General features: G+C 52.3%; 10 protein-coding genes across 10 annotated transcripts; 5 read left to right on the top strand and 5 right to left on the bottom strand.

Moving 5' to 3' along the window:
• The first annotated feature begins 32 nt into the window (after window positions 1-32).
• On the top strand, window positions 33-2,225 carry BD324DRAFT_167060 (hypothetical protein). Its single transcript, XM_022012074.1, has 7 exons — window positions 33-100; window positions 157-238; window positions 304-391; window positions 452-583; window positions 637-1,470; window positions 1,513-1,704; window positions 1,752-2,225. Exons 1-7 carry the CDS (start codon window positions 82-84, stop codon window positions 2,187-2,189), a joined length of 1,785 nt encoding a protein of 594 aa, XP_021868427.1. The 5' UTR covers window positions 33-81; the 3' UTR covers window positions 2,190-2,225.
• A 35-nt stretch (window positions 2,226-2,260) lies between these two features.
• On the bottom strand, window positions 2,261-3,286 carry BD324DRAFT_643530 (folate-sensitive fragile site protein Fra10Ac1-domain-containing protein; the record flags this gene model as incomplete). Its single annotated transcript, XM_022017553.1, has 3 exons — window positions 2,261-2,854; window positions 2,943-3,036; window positions 3,084-3,286. 3 exons carry the CDS (start codon window positions 3,284-3,286, stop codon window positions 2,261-2,263), a joined length of 891 nt encoding a protein of 296 aa, XP_021868428.1.
• A 137-nt stretch (window positions 3,287-3,423) lies between these two features.
• On the top strand, window positions 3,424-5,035 carry BD324DRAFT_167088 (hypothetical protein). Its single transcript, XM_022012075.1, has 4 exons — window positions 3,424-3,972; window positions 4,029-4,293; window positions 4,341-4,468; window positions 4,518-5,035. Exons 1-4 carry the CDS (start codon window positions 3,672-3,674, stop codon window positions 4,871-4,873), a joined length of 1,050 nt encoding a protein of 349 aa, XP_021868429.1. The 5' UTR covers window positions 3,424-3,671; the 3' UTR covers window positions 4,874-5,035.
• Window positions 5,036-5,350: 315 nt separating this feature from the next.
• Window positions 5,351-13,862, bottom strand: BD324DRAFT_610180 (hypothetical protein; the record flags this gene model as incomplete). The annotated part of the gene is given in 15 exon segments (XM_022014193.1): window positions 5,351-5,402; window positions 5,443-5,656; window positions 5,791-5,944; window positions 5,997-6,311; window positions 6,363-6,577; window positions 6,618-6,693; window positions 6,739-6,898; window positions 6,949-7,089; window positions 7,172-7,245; window positions 7,265-7,439; window positions 7,481-7,853; window positions 7,892-12,812; window positions 12,857-13,235; window positions 13,281-13,435; window positions 13,482-13,862. 15 exon segments carry the CDS (start codon window positions 13,860-13,862, stop codon window positions 5,351-5,353), a joined length of 7,785 nt encoding a protein of 2,594 aa, XP_021868430.1.
• A 728-nt stretch (window positions 13,863-14,590) lies between these two features.
• BD324DRAFT_636867 (U3 small nucleolar RNA-associated protein 13) lies at window positions 14,591-17,907 on the top strand. Its single transcript, XM_022016941.1, has 7 exons — window positions 14,591-14,822; window positions 14,883-15,033; window positions 15,091-15,953; window positions 16,000-16,837; window positions 16,893-17,042; window positions 17,090-17,226; window positions 17,281-17,907. Exons 1-7 carry the CDS (start codon window positions 14,791-14,793, stop codon window positions 17,885-17,887), a joined length of 2,778 nt encoding a protein of 925 aa, XP_021868431.1. The 5' UTR covers window positions 14,591-14,790; the 3' UTR covers window positions 17,888-17,907.
• Window positions 17,908-20,261, bottom strand: BD324DRAFT_636869 (hypothetical protein). The gene has a single exon (XM_022016942.1). The coding sequence runs from the start codon at window positions 19,836-19,838 to the stop codon at window positions 18,012-18,014; it is 1,827 nt and encodes a 608-aa protein (XP_021868432.1). The 5' UTR covers window positions 19,839-20,261; the 3' UTR covers window positions 17,908-18,011.
• Window positions 20,262-20,451: 190 nt separating this feature from the next.
• On the bottom strand, window positions 20,452-21,546 carry BD324DRAFT_636871 (hypothetical protein). The gene is made up of 5 exons (XM_022016943.1): window positions 21,438-21,546; window positions 21,340-21,384; window positions 21,032-21,168; window positions 20,714-20,808; window positions 20,452-20,649 (listed from the first exon to the last, which is right to left on the bottom strand). The coding sequence occupies exons 1-5, from the start codon at window positions 21,460-21,462 to the stop codon at window positions 20,532-20,534; spliced, it is 420 nt and encodes a 139-aa protein (XP_021868433.1). The 5' UTR covers window positions 21,463-21,546; the 3' UTR covers window positions 20,452-20,531.
• On the top strand, window positions 21,523-23,585 carry BD324DRAFT_636877 (hypothetical protein). The gene is made up of 6 exons (XM_022016944.1): window positions 21,523-22,289; window positions 22,339-22,430; window positions 22,479-22,627; window positions 22,678-22,810; window positions 22,870-23,223; window positions 23,277-23,585. Exons 1-6 carry the CDS (start codon window positions 21,710-21,712, stop codon window positions 23,409-23,411), a joined length of 1,443 nt encoding a protein of 480 aa, XP_021868434.1. The 5' UTR covers window positions 21,523-21,709; the 3' UTR covers window positions 23,412-23,585.
• A 37-nt stretch (window positions 23,586-23,622) lies between these two features.
• Window positions 23,623-24,897, top strand: BD324DRAFT_636885 (NUDIX hydrolase domain-like protein). Its single transcript, XM_022016945.1, has 8 exons — window positions 23,623-23,854; window positions 23,923-23,971; window positions 24,024-24,119; window positions 24,173-24,212; window positions 24,261-24,371; window positions 24,456-24,540; window positions 24,589-24,646; window positions 24,687-24,897. The coding sequence occupies exons 1-8, from the start codon at window positions 23,648-23,650 to the stop codon at window positions 24,770-24,772; spliced, it is 732 nt and encodes a 243-aa protein (XP_021868435.1). The 5' UTR covers window positions 23,623-23,647; the 3' UTR covers window positions 24,773-24,897.
• Window positions 24,898-24,905: 8 nt separating this feature from the next.
• Window positions 24,906-25,566, bottom strand: BD324DRAFT_683593 (hypothetical protein). The gene is made up of 3 exons (XM_022019193.1): window positions 25,353-25,566; window positions 25,197-25,287; window positions 24,906-25,138 (listed from the first exon to the last, which is right to left on the bottom strand). The coding sequence occupies exons 1-3, from the start codon at window positions 25,438-25,440 to the stop codon at window positions 25,003-25,005; spliced, it is 315 nt and encodes a 104-aa protein (XP_021868436.1). The 5' UTR covers window positions 25,441-25,566; the 3' UTR covers window positions 24,906-25,002.
• Window positions 25,567-25,582: the final 16 nt, after the last annotated feature.

Raw genomic sequence — 25,582 nt, forward strand, 5'->3', positions numbered from 1 at the left:
CCACTGTCTCTGTACTTCGCAATGTTCTGCATCTCAATTACTGGAGCTTGTACAGGCTCATAGCTATCATTCGCGCTGAACATGTCGACACATTCGACCTGTGAGTGGGTGTGTTCCGAGAGCAAAGAGGCGACCTAGTTGAATCGCGCGGTTCAGTCTCCCTGTTAAAATATACATACCTCCAAGAGGGACCAATTGCGATTATAACCCCGCAAAAGACCCTCAAATGGTCGAATACGTTGGTCATCTTAAGAGACTCGTTCTGGAAACAGTGCCAAGCTGACATGCCCATTCGGGTCTTAGTCAAGGTCCTTCACTCACACTTACCCTGGAGCTCTCTCAAGATGGAAAGAGTCTTCGGATAAGGGTCGATGACAATGGTGACGCCAGGGTAGGTTCCACATTTCGAGCCCTCACACATGTCAAAAGAAACTCATATACGTTTCCTCAGCTGCTCGGTTCTGTCAATCAACTGTCAGCTCAGGCTTTGACATCGAACAAGGCTCAACAGAAGATCGTACAAAATGGTACTAACCTTTTAGTGCGATTCCCAATTGACAAGACCAGAGACGGGATGAATCAGGCAAGTCTGTTGCCCCGACTAGAGCATTCCAGCGGATGCTGATTCTCTTTAAGCTTGGCGAGAGGTTCCAGATTCGACTTGCATCATTGACAGACATCTCTCAAATTCTGTCTGTCTCACAGAAGTTCTTCCACATCACATCGAGAGGGAATGGAAACTCAGAGAGCCAGAGCTTGACGCCCAAAAGCCAAAGCGAGTCCATGGTCTTCACTCAAGCCATCCCTCTTTCTCATCTTCGTGGACCTCAAGTACTCCGGCCTGCCTCACGGGCGTCTGGCATCGAGTTGCCCATGGCGGACAGCTATCCTGCTGCCGCCGAGACATCAACGAAGGTTACAAAAGTGGATGGGGAATCGTCAAACACTGGGACGATCCAAGGTAGCAAGAGAAAGAATGCAGAGGACGATTTCACCGAGGCCCTTAAACGTCAATTGCTGCGAAACTACCTCCCTCCAAGCGGTAACGCGAAGATCTCCCGGCTGGATCGGGCCGTTCAAGCCCATCAAGACGCAGCATCGAGCAACGAAGAACAGCTCGAGGGAAGCTATCGTTCACCTCCAGAAGATATCGCTACGCAACATGAGGATAGGATCACGAACGAGTCTAGGACGGCTGGGATCCGTGAGAGCGATCATAGCTCCCATAGTCCGGATCAACCTACGCAAGCCAGCTTGATCGATCTTCTTGACCCGATCGAGAGTCCTGGAGGATCATCCGGCGTCACCGACATGGCCAACAACCGAAAGATCCATGAATCGAATCCCTGTACTGACAAAGATCTCATCGATCTCGACTGTCCTTGGAATAGTCTGCGTGATCTGGATTATGTGTGGAAGCCCTTGCAGGTCGACATATTGAGCACCTCAACTCTGCACGCAGATCCCATGGTGAGCAGGACGCGTACTTCGCCGTTGATCCTCATGTCACAGACGACTACCGGGGCTGTGGAGCAGACCACACGTACCTCTCCTGTCTACTCATATCCTAATCGTCCTCCTATAGACCCCTATACTCAACGTCGATTGCCCGATTTCAACCACGCGAGCCATACAACGCTGACGCGAGAAGATGTTCGGAGTGAGCTGCGAAAATACATGATGGAAGAAGACTTCAGGAAGGATGTGAGTCAAGTGTCGAGCGCTCCTACGATCACTCATATCATTGATAGGTAAAGCTGTTAGCTCATCTGATACGTGAAGAAACGAAGACGTGTCTCGAGGAGCACTATCGACATGCCTCCTCCTCTTGGTGGCGCTCCTCACCTGTCTACGACGAGCCTTGTCATCCCGTTACTAATGACCTAAACATCTCTGCGTTCACCGCCGCGCAGCCCAATCGCCACTTGTATGCCGAATGCCATGGTTCGCACCAGCATCTCCGAGCACCCCGTCCACCGCACCGACAGCGCAGTCCGGATCAATGCCTGGCTGGGAAGGCTCATCAGATGGATTCACTGGCTCCTCACGATAGAGAGACCAGATCAGGCGCCGAACCCGACTACACCCAGGCATCGACCACTATTCCAGCAAGCACCCCAGTTCAAGAAGACTATTCCGTGACTGACGACGAGTTCGAAGCGCTCATGGCGACGACGTGGAAGGACTGACGATCAGAGATGACGACTTACGAAAAATTAGACGACATCATTCATGTAGATCATGCATCCGGACGAGCCATTTAATGCCGAGCGAGGCGAGGCGGAGGAGACCTTGACCTCGCGCGGTCGTCAGCCTCAAAATCCGATGTTCTCCGCCGCGATGGAGGATGAGACCGGCCCGAGTGGCGAGCACCATCTCGCGCAGGTTCCGCTCCCTGATCTTGACGGTACCTCCTACTGTCCTCATCTCGTGACCCAGGGATCCGCTCGTCCCTCTGTTCCGCTTCGTCCTCGCTGTCCGATTGTACCTCCTTGCCAGGCTTCCAAGTCAGCTTAGCCTGACACCTAGGGCATAGTCTGACTTTGACCAGAGCTTCTTTCCTCTGTCCCGCTTCTTCATACACGAATGGCAGTTCGAATGACCGCAACGCCGGCATCTTCCGTTTCTTCTTCCGGCGTGCGCGGTCCTCCTCTCCAGGATCGTATCTCCGTTCGCTGATCGAAGGACCGATATCGTCAAAGTCGACTTGTGGTGTCGAAGGTATAGTCTCCGTTCCCTTGTGATATTTGCATCGTAGAGATCCGCAGGTGTCCTCGCCGATGCCATCGACAACTTCTGGAGCTGTCCGCCACCGAAGGGCTAGTCGCCGAGATTTATAGTGTTTCAGGTCGATCTGTATCCCGTCAGCTATTCATTGCATGGCGAAGGTGGTCCAAACAGGCCGTCTCAACCCTTTGAAGTCCTGATACTGGAGCACTCACCAAGGCAAACTCTTTGAACAACTTGCTTTCGTACGCTCTTGCAAGACGCTCTTCCCAAGAGACATCTCCGGGCTCTTCGTCATCACGAATGAATCTGCAACCATTAGTATACATGACCGGTCTTTCAAATCTGTGGCCTACCTATGGTTCTCCTTCAGGACATCCCACTCCGTTTTGACTGTGGATGGGCCAGCCTGACCTGACCCATAGTGCCTCGCTAGCTGTTGCTCTCGCTGAAAAGCCGTAAGACCGCCTAGATTCGGCCTGTACCTCGGATCCAGCTTATGATGATTTGAGCTCGTCAGGGGTCCTTTTACGAGCTGCCCAGAAGACTTCCAGCTCATCTCAGACAGTACTGTCGTAACTGAGAAGAATCAGAATCGCTACGAGGCATTTCAGCTTGGTTGGGATGTTACTGCTTAAGTAAGCAATTCTCAATCGAAGTCCTCGCCGCAGGTGAAATGTTACTGTTTAGTACCGACATTGTTCATCAACGAGACTTGCAACAGGGTCGCATTCAGTCCTGACATTAGTGCAGAGACCTCTGAAGGAGTATAGAATCTTATCCAGCACATGCGGGGATCCAAACTCATTCACTCCCCATTGTAACCGCTACCTGTCGATTCGTTCAATATTGGAGCTGGCGCGCGACGCGACTGGCTTTCGACTTCATAATCTTGGCAGATCCCTGGAATGATGTGTTGAGATGTCCCTGCGGGCGGGAGACCAATGTCTGGGATGATAGTCTCTAGGCCCATGCAAGAGGCTGTACCGAGCAAGAACAATCCTTTCGCGAGGCCTGTGCTGCGGCATGAACCATCGAGTTTCAAGCGGGCTTCGCTGCTGCCTTGTCGAGGTCAGGAAGAAGTCCTGCCTGTGAATGTGTTATCGACCCCTGGGAACCAATCTACCAGCAGACACATCAGCACTTCTGGTGCCAGTGGTGGACTTCATGGAGTCGCGAGACAAAATTGGCGTCTGCTATGGCGCGGCGGGCTGGAAGTCGGTCCTGAAGGTTGGCGCCTGGAAGGTGAGTGCAGGAGTTGTGAGATCTGCTGGAGCGACTGACGAGACTCGATGGTTTAGGTGTGACGTTCTTTGCCCTGCTCTTCTTCCCTCCGCCTACTCCATCCACGCACGCCACGTCCAATCCCTTCGACGCTCCTGTTCAGCCCTCATCTCAAGCTGGACCATCTTCCTCGCCTTTCCCATCAGTCCTCTCTGGCGATACAGATCTGTGCCTCTCACTCGAGAGTATGCGTGGAAGAAAGTATCTCCAAGTCAGGGGCGTCGTGGATCTACCAGCAGATGAGATTCTCGACGCGGGTGAAGAATCAGGCACAGTGCAAATGTGCATCGACAGATATCGAAGCGTGACTCAGCTGACTCTCTCCACAGGTCGATCAGCCCCAATGCTCCTCTTTTGGCGACGTATTTCACAGGATTGTTATGCCGTGCCCGCAATCTTTCGCCTCAAGGCAGGACTCTGAGCGCCGTGCACATTGGTTTAGGCGATGAAAGTCTGGGTGTGCCAATACATACGTGTGCTTTAGACTGAGCTGACCACATTTCCAGAATCCAGCGGATCCGGAATCCTCATTTACGGCCAATTGGGCTCGGATCAGGATGTGTCGTCCCTCAAGCTATGTGTCGGACGACGCAAAACGAAACAGCTGCAGCCAAGCGAGAAAAAAATCAGACCAGGAGAACCGCTACCTCGAGGCAAGTCGAAATTCCATAGGGCCCGCTCATCGTCTCAGCGCCACTTTTCTTTCCGACACAAGGGCCCAAGAAGCCTCCTCCGCCGTTTCCGAGACGAGCACAATCCTCATCGAGAGCGTTTCTGCGAGCTCCATCTAGCAACTCAATTTATTCGCATCCTCAGAGCGTTCGCCAATCATCCCTTCAACCACCAGATTTACCAGTCATAAGGCCGACCGAAAAAGGAGCCCGTCTCAACGGAGATGAGAGCGAGCTTTTGAAGAAGGCTTCAAGGGGACCGGCATCTAATAGCACAGCATCGGACCGACCACAGACCGCAAAGCGTCCCATATCTCTAAACCATGACACTGGCGAAAACACTCAATTGGCTGACGAAGACATCTTCGGCAAGAAATCGGCAGCTGCCGGTCCTTCCACAGTCAGATCTGCTCCGGGCGACAGCAGTGATCCGAGCTCGAGCAAGGCTAGAAAGCCAAGAGTTCCTCAGCAGATCCTCGATAACAAAGCTGTGAGTAATCATTGTAGATCTCGAGTGATTCGTGCTGATGTCTTTCTCAGGCTATCAGGAAGCAGAGTTTGGTTATGCTCGGCGAGAGAGGTATTCCAAGACAGCACCCGGCTTTCAAGGATATCTTCGGGATGGTCACAAAAGGCACTAGCTTTGCTCTGGTCAGCTTTACGTCCACCTACAAGCGGGCCAGCTGACGATCCACAGAGGGACAGGATGGAGATACTAGCCTTGGGGAAGAGCGAGATTCAAGCCATCGTCATCACCCACCTCAATATGTATATCCCATCTACGGATGCGAACGTGGCTGCCCCAGAAATGCGAGTCAAAGCGGAGATGGTCGAAAGGCTAGAGGAGGATCCCGCTTTGATCGAAGACACTGGAGACGCTATACTGGATCCAACTACGTAAGTCTCTCTAACATGAGATGATACATGCAATATGATTATACTGTAGCCATTATATGCATTGTCTTGCTGCACGGCTACCGACGCAGTAATACAGTAGTCACAAAATTCCCCGATACACATTCTGTTATAGATACAACCGTTGTGACACCAACGAAAATTCTCTATTGCCAGCAGGTCCCAACCACCGGATACCACGCGATGAATTGACCTTCCACATCGTCTGTCGCTTCCACGGGTGGAAGGAGACCCGTATGACCAGTAATGACTCCTCGACGGCAGGTACCTCTTGCCAAGAGATACTGCAAGACATCATTGACCTCCAATCGATCCAAGACGATTGAGGTCTTTTCTCTCAAAGCCGCCTAAGGAACCTCAGTCAGCTATGTATTTCAAGACCGGTGGTGGCCGACTCACCTCTGAGATTCCCGACCTTGTCTGGATCAAAGATGTCATCATGGCGCATATTGCCTGCCAGTCCTTCTCCATTTTTTGACCATAGATGTCGATCCAAACTCTGGGCAGTGTCTCCGCACCGCCAGCCTCGACCACTTCGATTCGACCATCCTCCTTCTGGATGGCTCGATCGCACTTGACTTTCCACTCATCTCTATATGCCCACGTGACCAGACGAGGGCAATCATAGCCTGCCCAGAAGATTGTCGGCGGTTCGTCTAATGCCATGAGTGCAAGCGCCTTCTTCAGAGTGTCTCGGTCATATGACAATCGAGCCTAGAATAGAAGTCAACACTGTAATGTTTTCACTCCGCATCTAGGACTTACCCGTAGCTCAGGGATAGAGACACCCTCTGCGCCTGCCTCATTCACGGCTTCGAGGACCGCGAATTGGACCTCATCAGGCAAAGCGATCGATGCCGGATCGACGGACCATGCAGTTGGTGGACGGACTTCTGACCAGCCGGGAGATTGTGGCTGATGAGGCTTTGAAACGGGAACACGAGCCGAAAACTTGAGGTCGAATTCGAAATCAATGTCGTCTATAGGAATGTCAGTAAGGACCTTCGCACGACAACATACTGAAGCGACGGGTGTTGTACGTCTCATTTTCTTCCCAAATGGTTGGGAACGTACTGATGTCGAAATCGAAATCAACCTATGCTATCTCAGCTTTGTCACGGACATGGGTTCTGGCTCATACCTGATCTTGAGAAACGGCGTCGAGAAGAGGGGCAACTTCCCCTCCGGAAGCCAGCAAGGAGAAGTCTACAGCAGCTCCGACCGTTTGCAGAGTCTCCACGGTCTTCGCCGTCTCATCATAAAATTGCGCCGGAATAATTCCATCGCGGATTGCAAGCCAGCTGCAGATATTGATCAGCTTCACCGGCATAATCTAGGACTCTCTACTGACTCTTTGGTGAAAGCGAATTGCCTTTGGTTTTCAGTCAGGTTGGAAGTCTTTCTGAAGACCCTTTCGTTGCATAATTCTTCGCTGACATCGATCACTTCTTCACTGGTAAAATCTTCCAAGAGGGCTCGGGCTGACGGTTGACTATAGACCATTGTAGGTGTCCCAATGATCATCTGCGCATACTCTTCAGCTCTTTGGTCCACACTCCGTGGCACTAACTAACCTTGCTGATGGAGCGGAGTCTGCCCGTCCGCAGATCACTTTTGTCCTTCGGCCACCATGGTATGATCTCATGGACTGTTGACAGCGAGCTTACAGTCGTAAGCCTGAAATCATCGCCACCGAGAGGATTCCAGAAGGCTTCGGTCGATGGTTGCGAAATCTCCCTTGGAATCAAGCGGTACGTCGTAAGGACATCATCGACGGTCGGAGGCAAGTCCACGATCTTGTCCATTTTCTTACGGATCGGATTCGCAGCTGCAGCAAGGCGTCTGAAATAGCGTCAGCACGAGTCACAACAGCAAGAACTCACATGGAAGGCTTGTGAATATGACTCCGGAAGAAATCGAGATGCGCTCGGATATCGAAATCCACGATACTGTATGGCTCCTCGTCCGGAAGCTCCGGTGTTCCTCGGTACTGTTTCCAGATGTCGTACCAAGCTTCAACCAAACGATCAAAGTATGCTTTGCGACCAGGTATCGTCATCTGTCTCTTTATCCTCGTGAGGAGAGTCTGATGCCCAACGCCGTGAATGATGCGCTCCGTGGCCGCTCGGCCTTTGGAGTTGACAATTTCCTTAGAGCGAGCTCGAAGAATAGCCTCGCAATCAAGGAGATCCTCCTCGTCTTCTGCGGTCCACACCTTCCGACGTCGACGTCGAGGTCCTTCTGCACCTTCTGGGACTAATCCATCAGCTCGAGATGCAAACGTGTCGTCTCACCGTTGGCTGCCACTGGTACAATCGGCAGATTTGACAGGAGGACAGCCCTGCGAACCTTCTCCTCTGCCTTCTTTGCCACTTCTTTAGCCTCCCTCTTTTTCTTTGCCGCCGACTCTCTATCGACCTTTGGGGCTTGTGAACGAGGTGCTTTCACGGGCTTGGCTTGACCTGGCCCAACGGCAGTACCAATGTTCTTGATGCGAAGATAGCTTCGACAAGCATCACAAATCGCCTCGTCCGTGACGCGGCCAGTCATCTTGATGGTCGACGATTGCACCATGTAACGGCCGACATAATCGACCAACTCCTCGCTAAATGGCGTCTTGGTTCGCTCGGAGGCTGTTCTGACTCGATCGCGCCACTCAGCTTTCTGTTTGGCTGCCCTATCAGCCAGCTTCTGTTTGAGCTCCTCAGCTGCACGTATTTGATCTCTCTCTCGTTTTTCTCTTGCTGACAAACGAGCAACCTTGACCGTTGCGACCTTCTTCTCCTGTCGGACCCGGCGCGAATGCAGTATCTCACGACGTTGATCGACGTAAGGCCGCACAGCGGACAAAGGGACTGCGTATTCCCCAGCCAACTGTGCGAGCTCTTGCTCGTCAGATTCTGATGACGTGAGATGCGCTTTGACCCAATTATTGAGTGCTTCTTCCTGCACGGGGTGCAGTCGAGCACCAACTCTCCAAGGCGGACGGTGTAGCAAGTATTGTCGCTGCTTATCGCTCACATCGCTGACTTCTGTGAAAGACGCCATGTTTGTGCGGTCGATGCAATGAATCCCTTGAATTTGAGGGAGTTGGCTGACCTCTTCGTTCATCGAAGCTGCTTTGAGCAGGGACCAAAAATGCTCAGCCTCATTGACGTCCTTTATCGGTAACACAGCCAAAAGGGTCATGACATCGGCTGCAAAGTGATAAAGCGGAACAGCGTCAAAGATTCGAAAGTAAGTCGCACTGATGGCAGAATCGACACCCTTGAAGTAGGACTTTCCACCCAATTGCCGGTCACTGCAGGCTAGAGAGTAATTCGACTCATCCGCCGCCACCAGTGGTTCAATGATCTTGAGTGCCACTAAACCATCCAGGAGAGTGCCGAATTTGTTCCGTGCACCGTGAGCAGCCAGCTTCGCCGCTGACCCGAGACTCGCAGGCAAATCGCGGAGCTTGACATCCTGATTCTCAGCCTTTCTGATGAAAGTCTCCAGGTCTTCGCTGTACGTCCCGATTCGCACCACGGAGAACCACTCAGAGACGGTCAGATCCTCCATTAGAAGTGGCAACGCAAAAACTCGAGGCGACGTCGATAGCACAGATTTCGACTCCGTGTCGTCCATGGCCCGGATAAGCGCAGCGTGCAAGATCCGACACCTTGTGTTCCGGGCCGCTTGGAATCCGTAAAGTGTGGACACAATCTCGGGATCGCGGAGCAGCGTTTCTCGTCGTTCAGTCGGGGAGATGTCTGACCGCAGCTCCGACTGCAAAGGCGAATTGAGTGACTGTGGTTGCAAAGCCGAAGTGGTTCGGGAGCCATGTTTTCTCCTCTTCGCCTTTGTCAATGCTACCTCTGGCTTGCGGAGGATCGAGAAATCGGTGTCTGCGACCTCGCGAGGAGTCTTCTTTTTAGGAGTGAGAATCTGAGAGATTGCATCACTTTGCACACGAATGTATGCAGCCACCGTATCCCACGGCGTCTCGGGTAAGTAGATGATACTGCTCGGTTGCCATCGACCGGTCGAAGTCGCGACCATACTGGATGTCTGCTTGATACGACCGTCACTCTTTACCTGGGCGAGAGTACGTATGAACGTGTGTCGATCCATGTTATAGCCAATGGCAGGCGCAAACGGGACGTTCGTGCCGGCGACTCGTATCGACCAATCGTTATGCTGTTTGCGCAATTTATGTTCCGTCAATACGCCGCCAGCGTCTCTTAAAGCTTCGCAGATTTCATTGGCCCGTTTGAGCTGCTGGATGTCGAGCCTCACCGGGCCCCGTGCGGCTATACGTGATTCGGGAGCAGGATTGCTTGGCGTCATTTCTCGCAATGGGGTACTCTCGTGATACTTGGGCGTGAAGTATGGAACCGATGGACCGACGTACTTCTGCTCAGTCTGCACGGGGATAGGTTGAGATTGTACTTGTGCGAGAGTGTCAGACGCTGGCTGTGTTCGCTCGGCGTTATAGTCGGTTGCGGCACCATGTGAAGATGGTTCCGGAGCTGCCGATGTTGCGACGTCGCCCAAATCCGTAGCCGGATAAATATCTGGACTGACGCCAGTTGCTGCGATTGACGAGGTAAGTATCTCATCTGGGTCTCCTGATTGGTTCGCTGATTTCAGCACCGTGCTGGAATCGGCGCTGGTTTGAGTCGTTTTAGACCCAGTCATGCCTGGAGCGGACGGCTCGATCCGGGAGCTGATGACATTCTCCGATGCCTTAGGCATCATCTCCCGTGACCCATCACCAGCAACGATGCCATCCGTTTGTCTACCTGTTTCAACCGGTCCTGCGTCCTCAGAAGCAGATCGCTGAACCCTACTGCCAGTCGCAAGGCCAGAAGGCTGAGCAGGACCGAAACGAGATTTCGGCAAGAACCTCGCAAGCGGCGTCGGTGTAGATTGAGCAGTCTGCCCCGAGGGCATGGGGTCAACATCGGGATCTGGAGTGTGGTTCACTTGTATGTCAGACTCGGATCCCGAATTAGCAGCCAATCGCCCAAGTTTGCGCTTGTACGACCTTACGACCGCGGGCAATACGAATGCCGATATTTTCGGGTTCGAGTTGGTGGGAAAGGTAAAGAAGGGCTTTGATTCGGGAAAGTCTGCCCCAATCATCGGAGATGGAGAACGAGGCTTGGGGGTCGCTGCGGATTGTTGCCGTGACAAGCCAGACAACGCAGCCTCGCTGGGCTTGGTCTCAGGACTGATGGGATCATTGTCGTCCGGAATGATGATGATGCTTTTTCCTCCCTTCGTCTTCTTCCTGCTGGAGTTTTGGATTGGCTGCGGGGAGTCTACCTGTGCTTCTTCCTGTGTGGGTGCCTCAGGCTGTTTTCCTTTTGATTTCGGTGGTCTCCCACGCTTCTTCGCTTTAGGTGACTGACTTGCTTCAGTTGTAGCAGCGAGATCTGTGAAGACCGGACCTGTGGCGGATTCAAAGCCGACAGGCACAGGTGGACGTCCCGCCGCTACAGAATCGGTCACCCGAGGAGGCGAACTCGCTCGTTCAGGCTGTGTTAATTTCTGGTCTCGCAGTTCCGTAGTCGGACCTGTTTTCGAAGTCCGAATGCTGTCCACGGCCGTCGGGGCGTCAACGGTGACGCCCGGCTCGTTAAGAGCGGGGATCGTCTCACGCGTGCCATCGCGTAACGTCGAGGGGTCGATATTTCGGAAAACCTGGTTTGCCACGACATTTTCCGTCGGATTCTGCACCTGATCCAGGATCGATGGCTCCTCAAGTATCGCTTGTTGACTATCAGTCGATTGCTGAAATGAAATTGTAGACGGCCCAGCAAGGCAGTCACCTTTACCGGCCTCTTGAGCAGCAGCAGGTAGTGTTCGATTCCCGTGCCCCTTATCCTTCTTGACCTTCTTGCGTTTCGAAGCCGCGGTGGGCGTAGCCACCTCCGCTCCATCCAACCCCTTCTTCCTCTTCTTCGAGTCCTTTTGGAACTCCTCGTTTGACTCTTTTCCCTGGATTGACTTCTTCGGCTCTTTCACCTCCTTCGCACCAGAGTCATCCTTCTTGCGCTTCAGCTTCGGTTCCCTCTCTCTACCCTTCCGCTTGTTCTGCTTCGGCTTATCGGCAGGATACGAGTCAAAGTACCCGGGCGATTTACCACTCGCTAAAGCCTCTACGTCGAGTTCTGGTGGAGGGCCAATTCCAGTGTACCATGCCGGAGGGACGACCAGTAGATTCCGATCTGGCAGGTAGACATAGATAGGGGCGAGATCGGGATGGGGGAAGACGGTGCCAATAATGTTTCGGTTGATCTTGCCGGATGGCTCCACTACATGGAGGTACTTCCTGGGACGCCCTCGTGACTGTCCAACTATGGAATACTTCATAGCTTTCTTGCTGGTTCTCTTCTTCGTGCCCTTTTCGATAGGCGAGTCCGAGCGACCTTTGCGCTTCGCCGTGATTGAGCTCTTTCTCGACTCTATCGACTTTCGCACAGGCGCTTGTTTCTCAATCTGTCCAGTTCGAGGTCGACCGTGTTTTGCTGGGAAATTGGAGATCCTGGCCTGGCCAACGAGGAACTTGTCTGTCTTCGTGTTGAATTCCCTGATCGAAGTGTACATGTCTCGGAACGACAGATCTTGCCAATGCCCGGCTTCGGGAGGGGCCGGTGGATGCTCAATGTCCGACGGAACGTGACCTTGGGAGACGATCACTTCACGCAGCGCTGCTGTAGAGTAGCACCGTATGCGCCGTTCTCGACCCAGGGTCTCCATACTGGATTGCAAACTCATGTGACGTAAATGGGGAGGGATGATCGCTCCGTCCGTTCTGATCTGAATGTGTTCGATGGATCGCCGATAATATCCCGTAAGATTATCACGTATGTCTGAGATTGTCATGCCTCCAGTGCCAGAGTCGACAATCATTTTGACGATCTGGTATTCGACGGGTGTCGCCAAAGACGCCTGGCCCGTTGTGACAAATGGCTCGTTATACGCTGTCCTCAAGTCCTGCTCCGCAATGCTGGGATCGACCAAGTCTTCGTCCAGGTCCGCGCCGTCGAGGGTGCTCGGATCCTTTTGTACACCAGACACGAAGGCTGGATTGTATTTGGTCAGGCGGACACATGGTCTCTTCCGACCTGCGATTGTCACCTTTTCGACAATATTTGCAAATATGAGGGAGTCGACGTGTTTGGAGAAGGCGCGCTTGTGTCTCTGCGCCATCGGTCTATTCCAGCCCTGAGAATTCGATGAGCTTGAGGCAGTCGCTTGAGTCAGCTCACCAGAACAGGCAGCATATCATATATCTGCAGAAGATGGTTCTTCAGTTTTGGATAATCCAGTATCTGAAGCAGCCTCTCCTTGACAGCAGTCCCGACCATCACCTCCTGCTCTGTCAATGGTGGGAATTCGAAACCCCACTCGGCGATGGAGATCCGCTTGCTAGAGACTGCATCGACAGCATCAGGATCGGAGAATTCAGCATCGTCATCCAGCTCTGGGTCGAGCTCGTCTTCTTCGACCTTTTGCTTCGAGCGATGCTCGTCGGCTGTTCCGTCCGGGAATCCCATCATGGCTTGATAAGTAGGGTTCTGTCTCAAAAATCGATGGAATATGAGGATGTTGGTCATGGCGGAGAATGATATTGTTGGGATCTTGGCACTATGCGGGATTGAGCAAATAAGCGTCATTGGCCAGACAGCTCACCATAGACCTAAGCCCGTAAGAACCTTCATGTAGTAGTGCAGACTGCCTTGTCCTGCGCCAACGGCAGGTCCCAGGTCGATCGTTGTGATGCCGCGCTCCCTGCATTTGGCGGTCGTCTGAAGGATGTGGAAGATAATGGGCGTGATTCGTGGATTCTGAAGACAAGTCAGCGACTACTCAATGGGAAGACCACGGCATTACTCTTTGATAGGTTCCGACCAATCTGTAGTAGATCTCGTCATCAGTCGCCCTGATCCTCAGCCTCGACCCCCACTTCTCCAACATGAGGTCGAGGTTTTTGGTTGCAACTCTGTCCGACTCCTCTCCGCCATCGTCTTCGCCTAGCAATCGCCAGAGATCCTCTTCGGGAGTCTCATCCTCTTGACCATTCGCGTTAGGCCCAGCAGAATTCTCCTCTCTCGCTTGTTTCTTGGACTTTCGATTCTGGATATTCTCCAATCTCTTCTCCTCGACGGATTCCTTGCTCGTCTTGAACTGCCTCCCTGCGAGTTGAAACGCCAGTTCACGCCCTTTCAGACCTCTCGCCATGAGCTCCTCGGCAGTTTCCCGAGTCTCAGCCATGAGGCCTCGAGTGATGCTGTCCGCGAGTACGGGCGCATATCCCACGCGCACCTGTCCATTTTCAGGGGGTAGTGGATGTGCTGTGAGGATGATTTGAATGGACGGATGAGCACTGAGCAAACTGTAGATGTAGGTGAAGTATCCTTGATCTATGCCAGGGTCCAAGCTCGCCAAGTGAAGTCTCAGGCTGTCCAGATCGCTACCTGTGAAACGACGTGACACGTATCAGCGCATGTCTTGGTCTTTCTTCGCCTTCATTCATCTCATTGGAACCAAACAAATCAAAACCGCTACTGCACGGGCAGATGCTGATTGTTCTGTCTCCGGATTCGAACGCAACTCGTCCAGGACAAAAAGATTAAACCGACGCGACTTTTTGACTCACCTAGAATTCCTTCGACTGCGATGTAGTCAATACAAGCCTCGACGATGTCATGGATCCTCATCTTGCAGCCAGTGTCATGGCCTCAGAGGGTCCATATCTCTTCACGATGAGGTCGGCAACATGGATTGGGATGAACTGGAATGGATGAGGTGTTGATGGTGGCGGAAAAAGGCAAAAAGGGAGAGATCAAAGCGTAAGTGAGTCATTGAAGTCGGCGTTTGCCGCCGAGTGGCACTTTCTGGGTGATGGTGGTATGTTGGGGATACACTGAGGCCAATGCTGAGAGGAGATCTTGTGAAGTTGGAGCTCCAAGGCCATACTGGTATCGAGGACTCGACGAGCCATTCGTTTCACCACTTCCCTCTCGTTATCACGATTATCGCATCTCTAATCGATCTGCCGCAAAAAAATAGTGCCCATGTTACGTGCCTCGATCCGCCACAAATAGGCCTCTTCTTTACCGATTACCGTTGAAATTTTGGAGATTGTTCATCTCCCACTGCTCCCCTTTAAAGTCTTCTTTGGGGAGGCCAGCGAAGCAGCATGAGCAACCACAAGAGAGCCCTGAAAACGAGGTGAGCTTGATATTCCCAGCCATCCGCTCTGAAGATGTCCTGACGGACGGACTTTCGCAGCTACCGAGCCTCGCCTCGGTCTATTCGACCTTTGTATACTGGCGGACCAGTGATACTGACTCGTGATGGATCATGGCTGGTCACGACCATGGACGAAGAGGTTTTGATCACTGATGTTGAGTCTGGAGCTGCTGTTGGAAGGGTCCGCGGAGTAGGTCAAGCAATGAGCAATGATCAGCATGAAAAGCCACGGCTAATGTTCGACCAGGATGGATCCGCCATCACGTCTCTCGCTCTGAGCTATCATACTTCCCCGCCCACCCTTGTCACATGCCACATGAGCACCACAATCCGCTTCTATCCTCTCCCTGACGCTGGGTCTCAGTCCACAGCTTCTTCTTCGACGTCAGCACCGCTCTTGTCCTACTCTCGACAATTGAACAAGGCTCACACAGCACCTATTCTCGTGTCCACCGTGTCTCCAGATTCCACACTGTTGGCAACCGGATCCTCTGATGGAGTAGTCAAAGTGTGGGACACGGCGGGAGGCTATGTGACCCACATGTACAGAGGTCACGGAGGTCCTGTCTCAGCAGTCAAATTCTGGTTCAATGACGATAGATCAAGGATGGAGCTTTGGACCGGTTCGACAGATGGCAAGATTCGAGTCTTTGATCTGTTGGACGCAAGCTCGAGGTCAAGGACCGGGGATGGGAGTGCCAAGGCGAAGAGCGTTCTCACAGGACATGAAAGCGTAGTGAGGGGGGTAGATGTGAGCACAGATGGCCGATGGGCGGTCTCGGGCGGAAGAGACAAGGTCATTCTGGTGTGGGACCTCGAAGATGGGGGACTGCTATCAAAGAAAGGAAAGCGCAAAGGAACAAGTGGACCTAGAATTGTTCAGACTATTCTGGCGCATGAGCAGGTCGAAGCTGTCGGCTTGCTCTCACCGGATCAACCATTGCAAGGGAGCACCAAGACTCGTCTGCGATGCTTTGCAGGTGGAGATCAGGGGCTGGTCCGAGTCTGGGATGTCATCTCCGGAGAGGAAGTGGCGAAGATGAAGGCGATGGAGGGAGTCGATGAGTCCTCAGAGGACGAAGATGAGCAGCGCGGAGTTATCAACGTCTTGTAAGCTTGCTGACACTACAACTTTGCATTTGACTGATGATTGCAGGTATGATGAATCCTCCTCCTCTCTGATATCGATTCATGCAGATCAAAATATTGTCTTCCACTCCCTCATCTCTGGCTCCCGTCGGCAGATTATCGGATTCAATGACGAGATTATCGATGCAACTTTCCTCTCTACCGATTCGGAAACTACTTCCCCTTCCCACCTTGCACTGGCTACCAACTCTTCCCTCATTCGGCTATATACCACCGACAAACTCGATGCGAGGCTCTTGTCTGGTCATAGTGACATGGTCCTGTGTTTGGACAAAACTAGCGATCACCGATGGTTGGCGAGTGGATCTAAAGATATGACTGCGAGAATCTGGGGTCCATCCTTTGCCGACGACTCAGACGAGACACGCTGGGAATGCCTTGGTGTTTGCGAAGGGCACGCTGAGTCAGTCGGAGCCGTTGCGTTCTCTAAACAACGCAATGACCGGGCAGTCAAGTTCATCGTTACTGCTTCGCAGGACCGGACAGTAAAGCTGTGGGACTTATCAGTCCTCGACCCAGATTCGACCTCGAATTCGTCGACCCCGAAGTTGAGATCTTTGGTTACATTGCGGGCTCACGAAAAGGACATCAACTCGCTGGACGTTTCGCCCAATGACAGATTCCTTGTATCTGGTTCTCAAGACAAGCTTGTCAAGATTTTCGAGATTGACTATTCGACATCGTCATCCGGTGCGAAGGGCGGATTGAAACTCGTTGGCACATGTAAAGGTCACCGAAGGGGTGTATGGACAGTCAAATTCAGTAGAACGGATAAGGTTATAGCCAGCGGAGCTGCCGATCGAACTGTCAAGCTTTGGAGTTTGGACGACTTCACTTGTCTTAAGGTGAGCTGGAGCCAACTCTTCCCTGTCGACTTTTAGTAGCTCACAGGGTGTCCAGACATTTGAAGGTCACACGAACTCTGTGCTGAGAGTTGACTTTCTGACTCATGGTATGCAACTCGTCACGTCTTCGTCCGATGGCTTGGTGAAGCTCTGGAATATCAAGGATGAGGCCTGTGTCAGAACCCTGGACAATCACGAGGACAAGGTCAGTCTAGTGGGACCGCGCGTCACTTGTCGCTAATTGTCATTCAGGTCTGGGCCTTGGCGGTCTCCGCGGACGAAAAGACCATCGTGTCGGCCGGCGCTGATTCTCTCGCAACCTTTTGGGAAGATTCGACCGAGGTCGAGCAAGCAGAGAGGAATGACGCGGTCATGAAGGCTTTCCAGAGGTAAGTGAATCAATACAGCTCAATGCAAGAATTCTCTAACCGACCGGGTCACAGCGAACAAGACTTCACAAACTATGTCGCGCTGAAAGACTACCGCCGTGCGATCCAACTTGCACTCGCAATGTCCCAACCCGGTCGGCTTCTCAACCTCTTCACCAGCGTTCTCGCTGCGTCTCTCGCGTCGAACGAGGGCGAAAGTGGAGGCGCAGCCTACTCCGGTTCAAGGGATATCGACGAGGTGATCCGGACTTTATCTGGTTTGGACCTGACCAGGCTTCTGAAGCATGTCCGAGATTGGAACGCCAATGCCAAGACGTCTGCGGTGGCTCAAGCGGTCCTCAATGCTATTCTGAAGTTGAAATCGCCAGAAGATATTCTCGCAGCGTTCGACTCGACGACTCGCATACCAAACCTCGACCCAGCGGATACAATAGAGGGTGCAGATGACGAGTATCAAGGTCGACAACGCAAAAAGGCGAAAATAGACACTGTCGGCCTTCGAGAGCTGCTGGACGGATTGATTCCTTATTCTGAGAGACATTTCGCTCGTCTAGGTCGATTGATCCAGGATAGCTACGTGTTGGATTACGTTGTCGGCGAGATGGATGGCGGAATGTTCGGTGGAGAAGTCATGGAGATCGATGGTGGACTGGAGAAGTAGTCACTCAATTACAGCGCGAATGTGTCATGATGTGCATGGTACAGATGTGAATAAGAACCGTGAGGAGGGGATAGTCATGAGTCTATATCATCCTGCTTGAATTGCATCCTACCGAAAGTGCGGTTTACTCCACATCTACCTGCTTCACGTCTGGGCTCAGCTTTGACGTTTGCACTTCGGGACTGCCTTTCGGAGTTCCAATGACATCCTCTGTCCCACTGCCAGTTGTCCCGCTAGCTCTCTTATCCTCTGCTCCCTCAGTCAAATCGACAATGTCTGGACTTGGCTCGAGCTCGGCTGCGGCACCTTTTCCATCGGCGTCCTCAGCTTGGGATGCTTCCCCTTCGATAGTGTCTTGAACAACTGGTGACTCCGTTTCATCCTTCTTTGCATTTCCACGGGAGAAGAAACTGGTCAGTTTCCGACCCGGAGCCGAGGGTCGATCGACTGGTGTTCCGGGGACGACTCCCTTTGTCCATCCACTGACAAAGCTGGCGAGTGGAGTCTGACTAGTAGGTACCGCCTGAACAGCACCTTCCACAGGTAAATCCCCGGGAGTAGGTAAAGGGGAACCTGAAGTTCCTATTTTTGGTGTACTCGCGAATTGGGCCGATGGGAGCATCTTTTCGCTCTCAGGACTACCGGGAGGTTCGACCATGGTCGATGCGGGAGATGAGGCTGGACCGCCGCCACCACCACTAGATTGAGCACCTCCTCGCCAGAGTTTGAAGCCCCATCCTGATCCAGATGATTTCTTCACGTTGGTTTCTTCCATCCCCGGTTCGACATCGCTCGGTAACGGTGGTAATCTCATTTCTCGCAAGAGCTCGTTCGGGGGCGCTTCGCCTTCTCCACCAGACGCCATAAATTCTCGAAGAGCCTTGAGACACGCCTCGCTCGCGATCCTGCTCTCCTCACTTTCGGCCAACTGACTCTTGACGCGTCGAAGTTCCAGGCGCAAGGAGGCGGCTTCTTCGTCCGAGACTCCGGCAGCCTTTGGCGGCGAGAGCTGAGTGTTGGATAGAACTGTACTGCTGGATGGAGTTCGATGTCCCATCGGCGGTATGGGATAGGATACTTCTTCAAAGTGAGTACCGATTGGCGAAGATGAGAAACTTGATCCGGCTGCCCCAGATGAGGAAGGGGGATGAACCAAAGAGCCGAGCCGCAATTCCCTGAGCCCCCCCGTTTTGGGCATGTCCGGATTCGGAGACGTGAATGGAGTAGGACGTGATGAACCTGCAATGCTGTGACTGTCCGGTTCAGAGTTAGAAGATGTTTTCCTCGCTCCAATGAAAGAGGTCCTCTTTGAAGCTTTGCTAGTCTCCTTCTCCATCACTGCTTCCTCAGATGATTCCTCCATGGCTGCGAATCCTCCAGCGGGTATATGAGGAATTTGAGACATTCTCTTCCTGTCCTTCTCTTGCTTCTGGAGCATCCCTACTCCTCGTCTCGCCTGCTCTACTTGCCCACGGAGCATCTCGACAGTCTCCTCGGCCGCTTCACGTCGTTTCTTCTCCTGCTGAAGATCTTTCTCTACTGCTTCCTTAGCGGCAGTCACGAAGGCATGTTGATCTTTGAGCACCGAGAGCTCAGTCTCCAAGTTGGCCATCTTGGTCAGACGCTGAGTCTGCGAATGAAGGAGAGTTTGAGAGGCCGAGAGAGACGAACGCAGTTCCAGGATCAACGCTTCGACATCGCGTTCTGGGGACTCTGGTGTCGTTTGTTCATCAGGCGGAAGCTGAGAGACCTCCTTGGGTGGAGATCCGGCGGTGGACATGATGGAACAAGGAGTTGGGGGTAAAGCCAGAGTGGCGAAAAGAGTAGGTAGGCGACTATCGGCGCTGAGGGTCCGTCGTTGGAGCTTTTTGAGTTCTGCCGAAGCTACTGACTTGCGTTTGACTCTTAGGGGAGCTGTGAGTTGAGGCGAACGAGTGTAGATGTCTGTCATGGTGTATCAGCGGGAAGTCCAAGGTCGTGAAAAGCAACCGAGATGGGATGGGAGGACTCTCACGATAATGGTGCTGCAGACGTCAGGTAGGATGAGGACGGAGAGGAACAAAGGAAGTCTTTAGGAAGGAGATTAATCAAGCTATCGAAAGGATTCGATGAGAGGCCCTGTAATGTATAGCCGGGGTGGTGACGAGGATGAAAGTGCAGACGAGTCGAGATAACACGACCTGTTTTTCAGTGACGCGTTCGAGATCTTGGAGGTTTCAGAGTAGGACCGAAGGCACTGAGATCAAGGAAGGTTGGATGTGATCCCAACCAAGATGGACGCAGCAAGGGAGCCACCCAAAATGTACCAAAGATGCCTTGCTGGGGTCGAATGTCCTGCTCGGATGGTCTGTTGACGAGGTATGTAGTGAGCGTGTGAACGAGATAAGCCAGCGCGGGATGATCGTCCGCCTTTTAATGGAAATTTTGTTGACAGGATTTGGCGGACACTTTGTCTCACGTGCCATACCATATAATTGAAACCACAGCATCATAGCACCAATATGTAGGTCGTCGAGGGCTGAAGAACACTGTTGTATTCAAGTGAGCAAGGAGGTGAGCATTGATAGCGTAAGAATACATATGCATGGTCCTGCTGAGGCGAAGTCCCAATGCTTTTGATCCAGAAGACCGAGAGCTACCGAGATCACCGCCGTGATGGTGATACAGATCTATCTCTACCTGTCCTCCTTCCTCCAGCTCCTCCCGCACCAGCAGCTCCTCCCTTCCTTCCACCTGCAGATCCTTTTGAAAAGGCGAAATCACTGGAGCAAAGCAGACAGGGAATCAGTACTTCGATCCCGGTGTCCTATTGCTGCTGCCACTCACGTCTTTATGGTCTTTTCCAGAAACTCGGTGTTGTTTGTCCCCTTTATAGCTTTCTCCGCTTCGTCCCTGTTGGCATACTCGATCAAAGCGTATCCCTGTGATAGCAAGTCAGCAAAGCTGCAGCTTTGCAAATCGTCCCGAGCACTGAAGGGCAGGACAAGTTGGTGCGATGCGCATCGAAGAACCGCGAGGACAGACAGTAAAGACATTGGAGATGTCGACAATGGTACTTCAAGCTCTCCGATGAACCATCCTTGCTGTGCTGAACAGCATCCAGTGCCCAACTCGAGCTCTCGTTGCTCTTCGCTCCCTACTTACCATCACATATCCCGTCCGTCTATTCAAGGCCATCGACAGGTTCTTCACCTCGCCATAGTCCGCAAACAGATCCTGCAGATCTTCTTCTGTTGTTTCCTCGTTCAGACCAGTCACGATGATGATCCATCCTTCGACGGCTGCAGTGTTTCACAGCGAATACGATTCAGATAGAGGTGGCATTTGAGGTCATTCAATAAATAGGTCGGAAGTCGTTTTGTTGTCGGCGACAAAGAGGAGCAAGAACATCAGAAGACGATCGTGTTGTCAGCTAACCCTGCGTTGAATCGATCCGGACATATATCACTGACATCTCGCTGCCCAGTCTCCACTGCTTGATCCATTCGCATGGCCATCTGAAACAACAGTAAATTCAACCGGTATTTCCCTGACTCGGCTATCAGCTCACCAGCGGCCATATCGACATCTGCCATGACGGATCTAGCCACGCGTCAACCCGACGACCTAGAGGCGATTCGATGAGAGGTAAATAGCTGCGTGAGGTTGCTGCTCCTTACTAGCTGTGGACAAGCATGGAGGGCGTTAATGACTGATTCGGCGTTATTCGGCGATTTATTTGGGTGAATGGGAGAATTTGAAACATGTGGCACGTTGGCGATGAAGCTTGATCCATGAGCTCGAAGTGCTCCTTGGTACTGTTGACACTATCTGGAGCCTGCAATGTCGTCTCCAGGAGCAGGGTCCCACGCGTCTGATGAAGAGCTCCCAGAGACTCAAGCTCTTACGGAGACTCAGGCGGCACGATACGATGATATCTTCGGAGGCAAAGATGATTCAGACTTGTCAGACTTAGACGAGGACGAGAATGAGCCCGTTCGACAACCAGCCAGGAGAGCGTTCCCTCCTAGGGAGCCCGAGGCGAGAGCCGGAGGGTCTTCATCGCCTAGACGAGCTGCTGAGAAGGACGCAGGTGATGACGATGAAGATCAGGACGATGAGGATGATGTCGACGATGCGGATGAGGGCGATGCGTATGTTCCTGGTACAGCGGCTCAACAGGCCAAGATACCAAAATTTAAAAAGAAGGCGAGGACAGGAGGGAACAGGGCTAGTGGTGGTGGTGACGATGACGAAGAAGAGGAGGCAAGAGCTGGCTCAGGCGATGAGCATATAGAGGAAGAGAGAATAAGAAAGAAGAGACGGAAGGAAAAGAAGGAGAAACGGAGAGCGAGGACGGAGAGGGAGATCAATGAGGAAGAGGATGTCGAAGAGTCAGGTCCGGTCTACGACGAAGCAACCCGTGAGCTGGCTGATCGTTATCGGGAGACGGAGCTGATCATTGTCTCTAGAACGAAGGATGGCGCTCGAAGAGCGTATTGACAATATCGGCAAAAAGGGTACGAAGGTTGTCCGGAGAAAGCGAAAAGGCGACGATGAAGATGTACGTCAATCTCGTGCCCGTCTCCTTGAAGACAGCTGATGTCCCCAGATTGTCGACACATACCACGACGACGTCTGTGCTCGTCTATACGAACGCATGAAACAAGCTGCGGATCGAGATGCCGCTTCCAACGCAGCCAAGCAGCCCGCCACGGCAAAATTGGCGATGCTCGACGAGGTCATGGGTATCCTGCGAAAGTGAGCTGCGCCGCAAAGTTTTCTCTTTATCCAGTTGACGTATGTTGCAGCGTCTCTCTATGGCAAGCAATTGTCGACAATCGAGTGTTGGAAGGTGTCCGAGAATGGCTTGAACCTATCCACCCTTCTGGCGCTTTGCCAGCTGTAGGTATTCAGAAAGCAATCTTTGAGGTCTTGCCGAAGGTCAGCTGGAGTCGTTGCCTTAGAAACGCCGGGCCTCAAGCTGACTTGCGCGATTTCAGATGGACCTAGATACTGCCACGCTGAAAGAATGTCAACTTGGTCCTATCGTCCTCTTTTACTCCAAGACCAAACGGGTCTCGCCCGCTATCAACCGACAGGCCGACAGTCTGGTCTCAGCATGGTCTAGACCATTAATCAAACGTCCTGCGAATTACCGATCTCAGCAAATGGACACGGGTAATGCGGATGGAATTTTGACTCCTCGAGGAGATGGACTTGCCGATGAAATGGACATTGACGGGGACGATCTGCCTGCGCCTGCTCCTCAGCCTGTCAAGAGAAAGAAGTTTGATGCTCTGCAAGCTGTGCAAGAGAATAGGGGACGGAAGGGGGCCCGAGTGCTTATCAACCGAGTAAGTGAATCGAGACTGACCCATATCAATCCGTTGACTCCGGCTCTTGCTAGGATATTCAATACACCGTCGCACCAGTGTCTCGTCAAACACACCATGCAGAAGACATCCAGCATGTCTCTCGCATCCAGATGGACAACCAAAAATTCAACAAGTTTGCGAGAAAGCTTCAGAAGCGGGCCAAATGAGGGGGTTGGTCCTGGAACGGCAGAAGTTACTCTGTCTGCATCATTTTGTCCCCCATTCCCCCGGCATATGTTGCCATTATTGTTGTATCCATATCATGCATCGATGGGGTTTCAATGGTGAAATGGAGGTGAGGGTAGCTGGTGCATTTCCGATGAATGACGCGTAATGGAACCTCCACTTTGAATGACCATCAAGCCCATCATGCATTCCCTTTGTTCACCGATCTCTGCTATTCATGCTAGGACGTCCACCACTGCTCTACAAACCAATCGCGCGACATCTCTCTTCTACCACATACAGAGTAACTTGCCCACTGCATTGCTTAAGAACCATGTCCACGAAGCAGCAAGCCAAAATCCTCTCGACTGAAGAGGCCAAAGTTGAAGGTATCAAGTGGTTGAAAATGGAAAGAATCAAATGGCAAGATGAGGATGGAAAAGAGGTGAGCATCTCTCAGTAAGGGTCACAGGCAGATGGATCAACGTTTGTGTGACGTTAATGGACTCTCAGCGAATATGGGAAGCTGCTAATCGGACCACACGAAAGGGAGACATTGATTGTCGGTCAGAAGTCATGCTGAGGCTGAGACGCTAAATTTACGATCCCGATAGCTGTACACATCTTCACACTGCTTCATCATCCCTCTAAGCCCGTATCAACCATCTTGATCGAGCAGTACAGGCCTCCGATTGGCAAATACGTAGTTGGTGAGTTGCACTCTCGCAGTTTAAAACATTGCAGAGCGCTGAAAGTTCATTAGAGCTACCGGCGGGGCTCGTCGACGAGGGCGAAGATGCACGGTCAGTTCAAGCTCACCTGTCTCCATAAGTCTGATGGGGGATGAGCAGAACTGCCGCTCTCAGAGAGCTGTACGAAGAGACGGGCTACGGAACGGGCAAAGGAGACGACGGCAAGGTCGTGGTCGAGAGTGAATCTGTCATTTTAGCCAAGGATCCAGGGTGAGTCGAGAAACTGCGAACACTGGAAGGATAACGATTCCGACCGGGTCCTTGAATATGGTTGCTGACGGATTGTCCCTGCAGCATGACAGGAGCCAATTGCAAAGTCGTCACCGTCAGCGTCAAGCTTGACGAAAACGATCCCGAACCAGATCAACATCTAGACCCGGTAAAATCGAGGCCGTGAGAATGGGAATCCTCACTGATGCATGTTCAGGGAGAACACATCATCAAACGGATCGTTCCGCTGAGAGACTTGTCGAGGACATTACAGGGTACGTCGGGACCCTGCCTGCTGAGGACTGACAATGGTAGATTACGATCAGAAAGGTTTCGTGATCGATGCTCTGACTTCAAGCATCGTGATGGGTTACGAACTCGCTGGCAAGTTAGCAAAGTGAGCCATATCTCCAGTATGGTTCTCGCTACACGGTGTAGGCTATGTAAGGCTTGGAACATCAACCCTCCTGGTGATTGCGAGTGTTGCTGGTCGTTTGAGTGATGTATGCCTTCATTTTGAGTTGAGATACTAAATGTGCAATATACAGACCTGACCGCTGTTGGCCTCTCCAATGTGCTGATGACCTTACTCGCGGGTCCTCCCTGCGACTAGACTTCTGCAGCTCCCCTCTCAGTTCTTGATCCCTGCCTGCCGCTTGGCAGCTTCCACTTTCTCCTGTCTCCGCCGATCTTTATACTCTTCCAATTTTTGCTGTCGATTGGCAAGATACTCCACTCTGAGCTGATCCAAGCGCTCCTCCGTCACGCTATTCATTAGATCGTCAGTCTATTGGCATCTCCGGCACACAACGATCGACAACTCACTGATCACGGATACACTGATGCCAAGCTTTCAGCTGCGTCTTGCACGCCCAACCCATCGAGATCGTCCGTCCATTGGCACATTTTCCCCATTCTACATCAGAAGTAAACATCAGCTACCGTCTTCAAGACATTCATCCGATGTGCTCGATGTCTCACCATTCACCAATTGCTCGCAATGCGTCATGGCCTCTTCTCTAGCTTGAGTCTTGACATCCGCCTCTTCTCGACTCGACAACGCCTGCATCGTGACCGAGACAGGGCTGTTATCTGCCCACTCTCGACTCTGATTCTCGCTCTTTTGCTCTTGCCACCGCTGATCACGGCTATTGGAGTGTTCGGATGTTCATGAAGCTTAGTGCTCTCAATGTATATCTGAACGATGATCA

The sequence above is a fragment of the Kockovaella imperatae genome (genome assembly GCF_002102565.1).
Source record: "Kockovaella imperatae strain NRRL Y-17943 chromosome Unknown BD324scaffold_15, whole genome shotgun sequence".
NCBI classification, from domain to species: domain Eukaryota; kingdom Fungi; phylum Basidiomycota; class Tremellomycetes; order Tremellales; family Cuniculitremaceae; genus Kockovaella; species Kockovaella imperatae.

Bases quoted from the DNA above. Each gene is read 5' to 3' on its own strand.
- BD324DRAFT_167060 (XM_022012074.1), top strand. The intron at 239-303 runs GTTGGTCATCTT...TTCGGGTCTTAG, and splicing joins ACCCTCAAATGGTCGAATAC to TCAAGGTCCTTCACTCACAC. The intron at 584-636 runs GCAAGTCTGTTG...ATTCTCTTTAAG, and splicing joins CCAGAGACGGGATGAATCAG to CTTGGCGAGAGGTTCCAGAT.
- BD324DRAFT_167088 (XM_022012075.1), top strand. From the start codon at position 3,672: ATGTCTGGGATGATAGTCTCTAGGCCCATGCAAGAGGCTGTACCGAGC. The intron at 4,294-4,340 runs GTGCATCGACAG...CTCTCTCCACAG, and splicing joins GAATCAGGCACAGTGCAAAT to GTCGATCAGCCCCAATGCTC. The intron at 4,469-4,517 runs GTGTGCCAATAC...CCACATTTCCAG, and splicing joins TTTAGGCGATGAAAGTCTGG to AATCCAGCGGATCCGGAATC.
- BD324DRAFT_636867 (XM_022016941.1), top strand. From the start codon at position 14,791: ATGAGCAACCACAAGAGAGCCCTGAAAACGAG. The intron at 15,034-15,090 runs GTAGGTCAAGCA...ATGTTCGACCAG, and splicing joins CTGTTGGAAGGGTCCGCGGA to GATGGATCCGCCATCACGTC. The intron at 17,227-17,280 runs GTAAGTGAATCA...ACCGGGTCACAG, and splicing joins GTCATGAAGGCTTTCCAGAG to CGAACAAGACTTCACAAACT.
- BD324DRAFT_636869 (XM_022016942.1), bottom strand. From the start codon at position 19,838: ATGACAGACATCTACACTCGTTCGCCTCAACTCACAGCTCCCCTAAGA.
- BD324DRAFT_636871 (XM_022016943.1), bottom strand. From the start codon at position 21,462: ATGGCAGATGTCGATATGGCCGCTG. The intron at 21,385-21,437 runs GTGAGCTGATAG...CTGTTGTTTCAG, and splicing joins AGATGTCGATATGGCCGCTG to ATGGCCATGCGAATGGATCA. The intron at 20,809-21,031 runs GTAAGTAGGGAG...TTGCTATCACAG, and splicing joins GACGGACGGGATATGTGATG to GGATACGCTTTGATCGAGTA.
- BD324DRAFT_636877 (XM_022016944.1), top strand. From the start codon at position 21,710: ATGTCGTCTCCAGGAGCAGGGTCCCACGCGTCTGATGAAGAGCTCCCA. The intron at 22,628-22,677 runs GTGAGCTGCGCC...CGTATGTTGCAG, and splicing joins GTCATGGGTATCCTGCGAAA to CGTCTCTCTATGGCAAGCAA. The intron at 22,811-22,869 runs GTCAGCTGGAGT...GCGCGATTTCAG, and splicing joins TCTTTGAGGTCTTGCCGAAG to ATGGACCTAGATACTGCCAC.
- BD324DRAFT_636885 (XM_022016945.1), top strand. From the start codon at position 23,648: ATGCTAGGACGTCCACCACTGCTCTACAAACCAATCGCGCGACATCTC. The intron at 23,972-24,023 runs GTCGGTCAGAAG...CGATCCCGATAG, and splicing joins ACGAAAGGGAGACATTGATT to CTGTACACATCTTCACACTG. The intron at 24,372-24,455 runs GTGAGTCGAGAA...TTGTCCCTGCAG, and splicing joins ATTTTAGCCAAGGATCCAGG to CATGACAGGAGCCAATTGCA.
- BD324DRAFT_683593 (XM_022019193.1), bottom strand. From the start codon at position 25,440: ATGCAGGCGTTGTCGAGTCGAGAAGAGGCGGATGTCAAGACTCAAGCT. The intron at 25,288-25,352 runs GTGAGACATCGA...CTTCTGATGTAG, and splicing joins TTGCGAGCAATTGGTGAATG to AATGGGGAAAATGTGCCAAT. The intron at 25,139-25,196 runs GTGAGTTGTCGA...TCTAATGAATAG, and splicing joins CATCAGTGTATCCGTGATCA to CGTGACGGAGGAGCGCTTGG.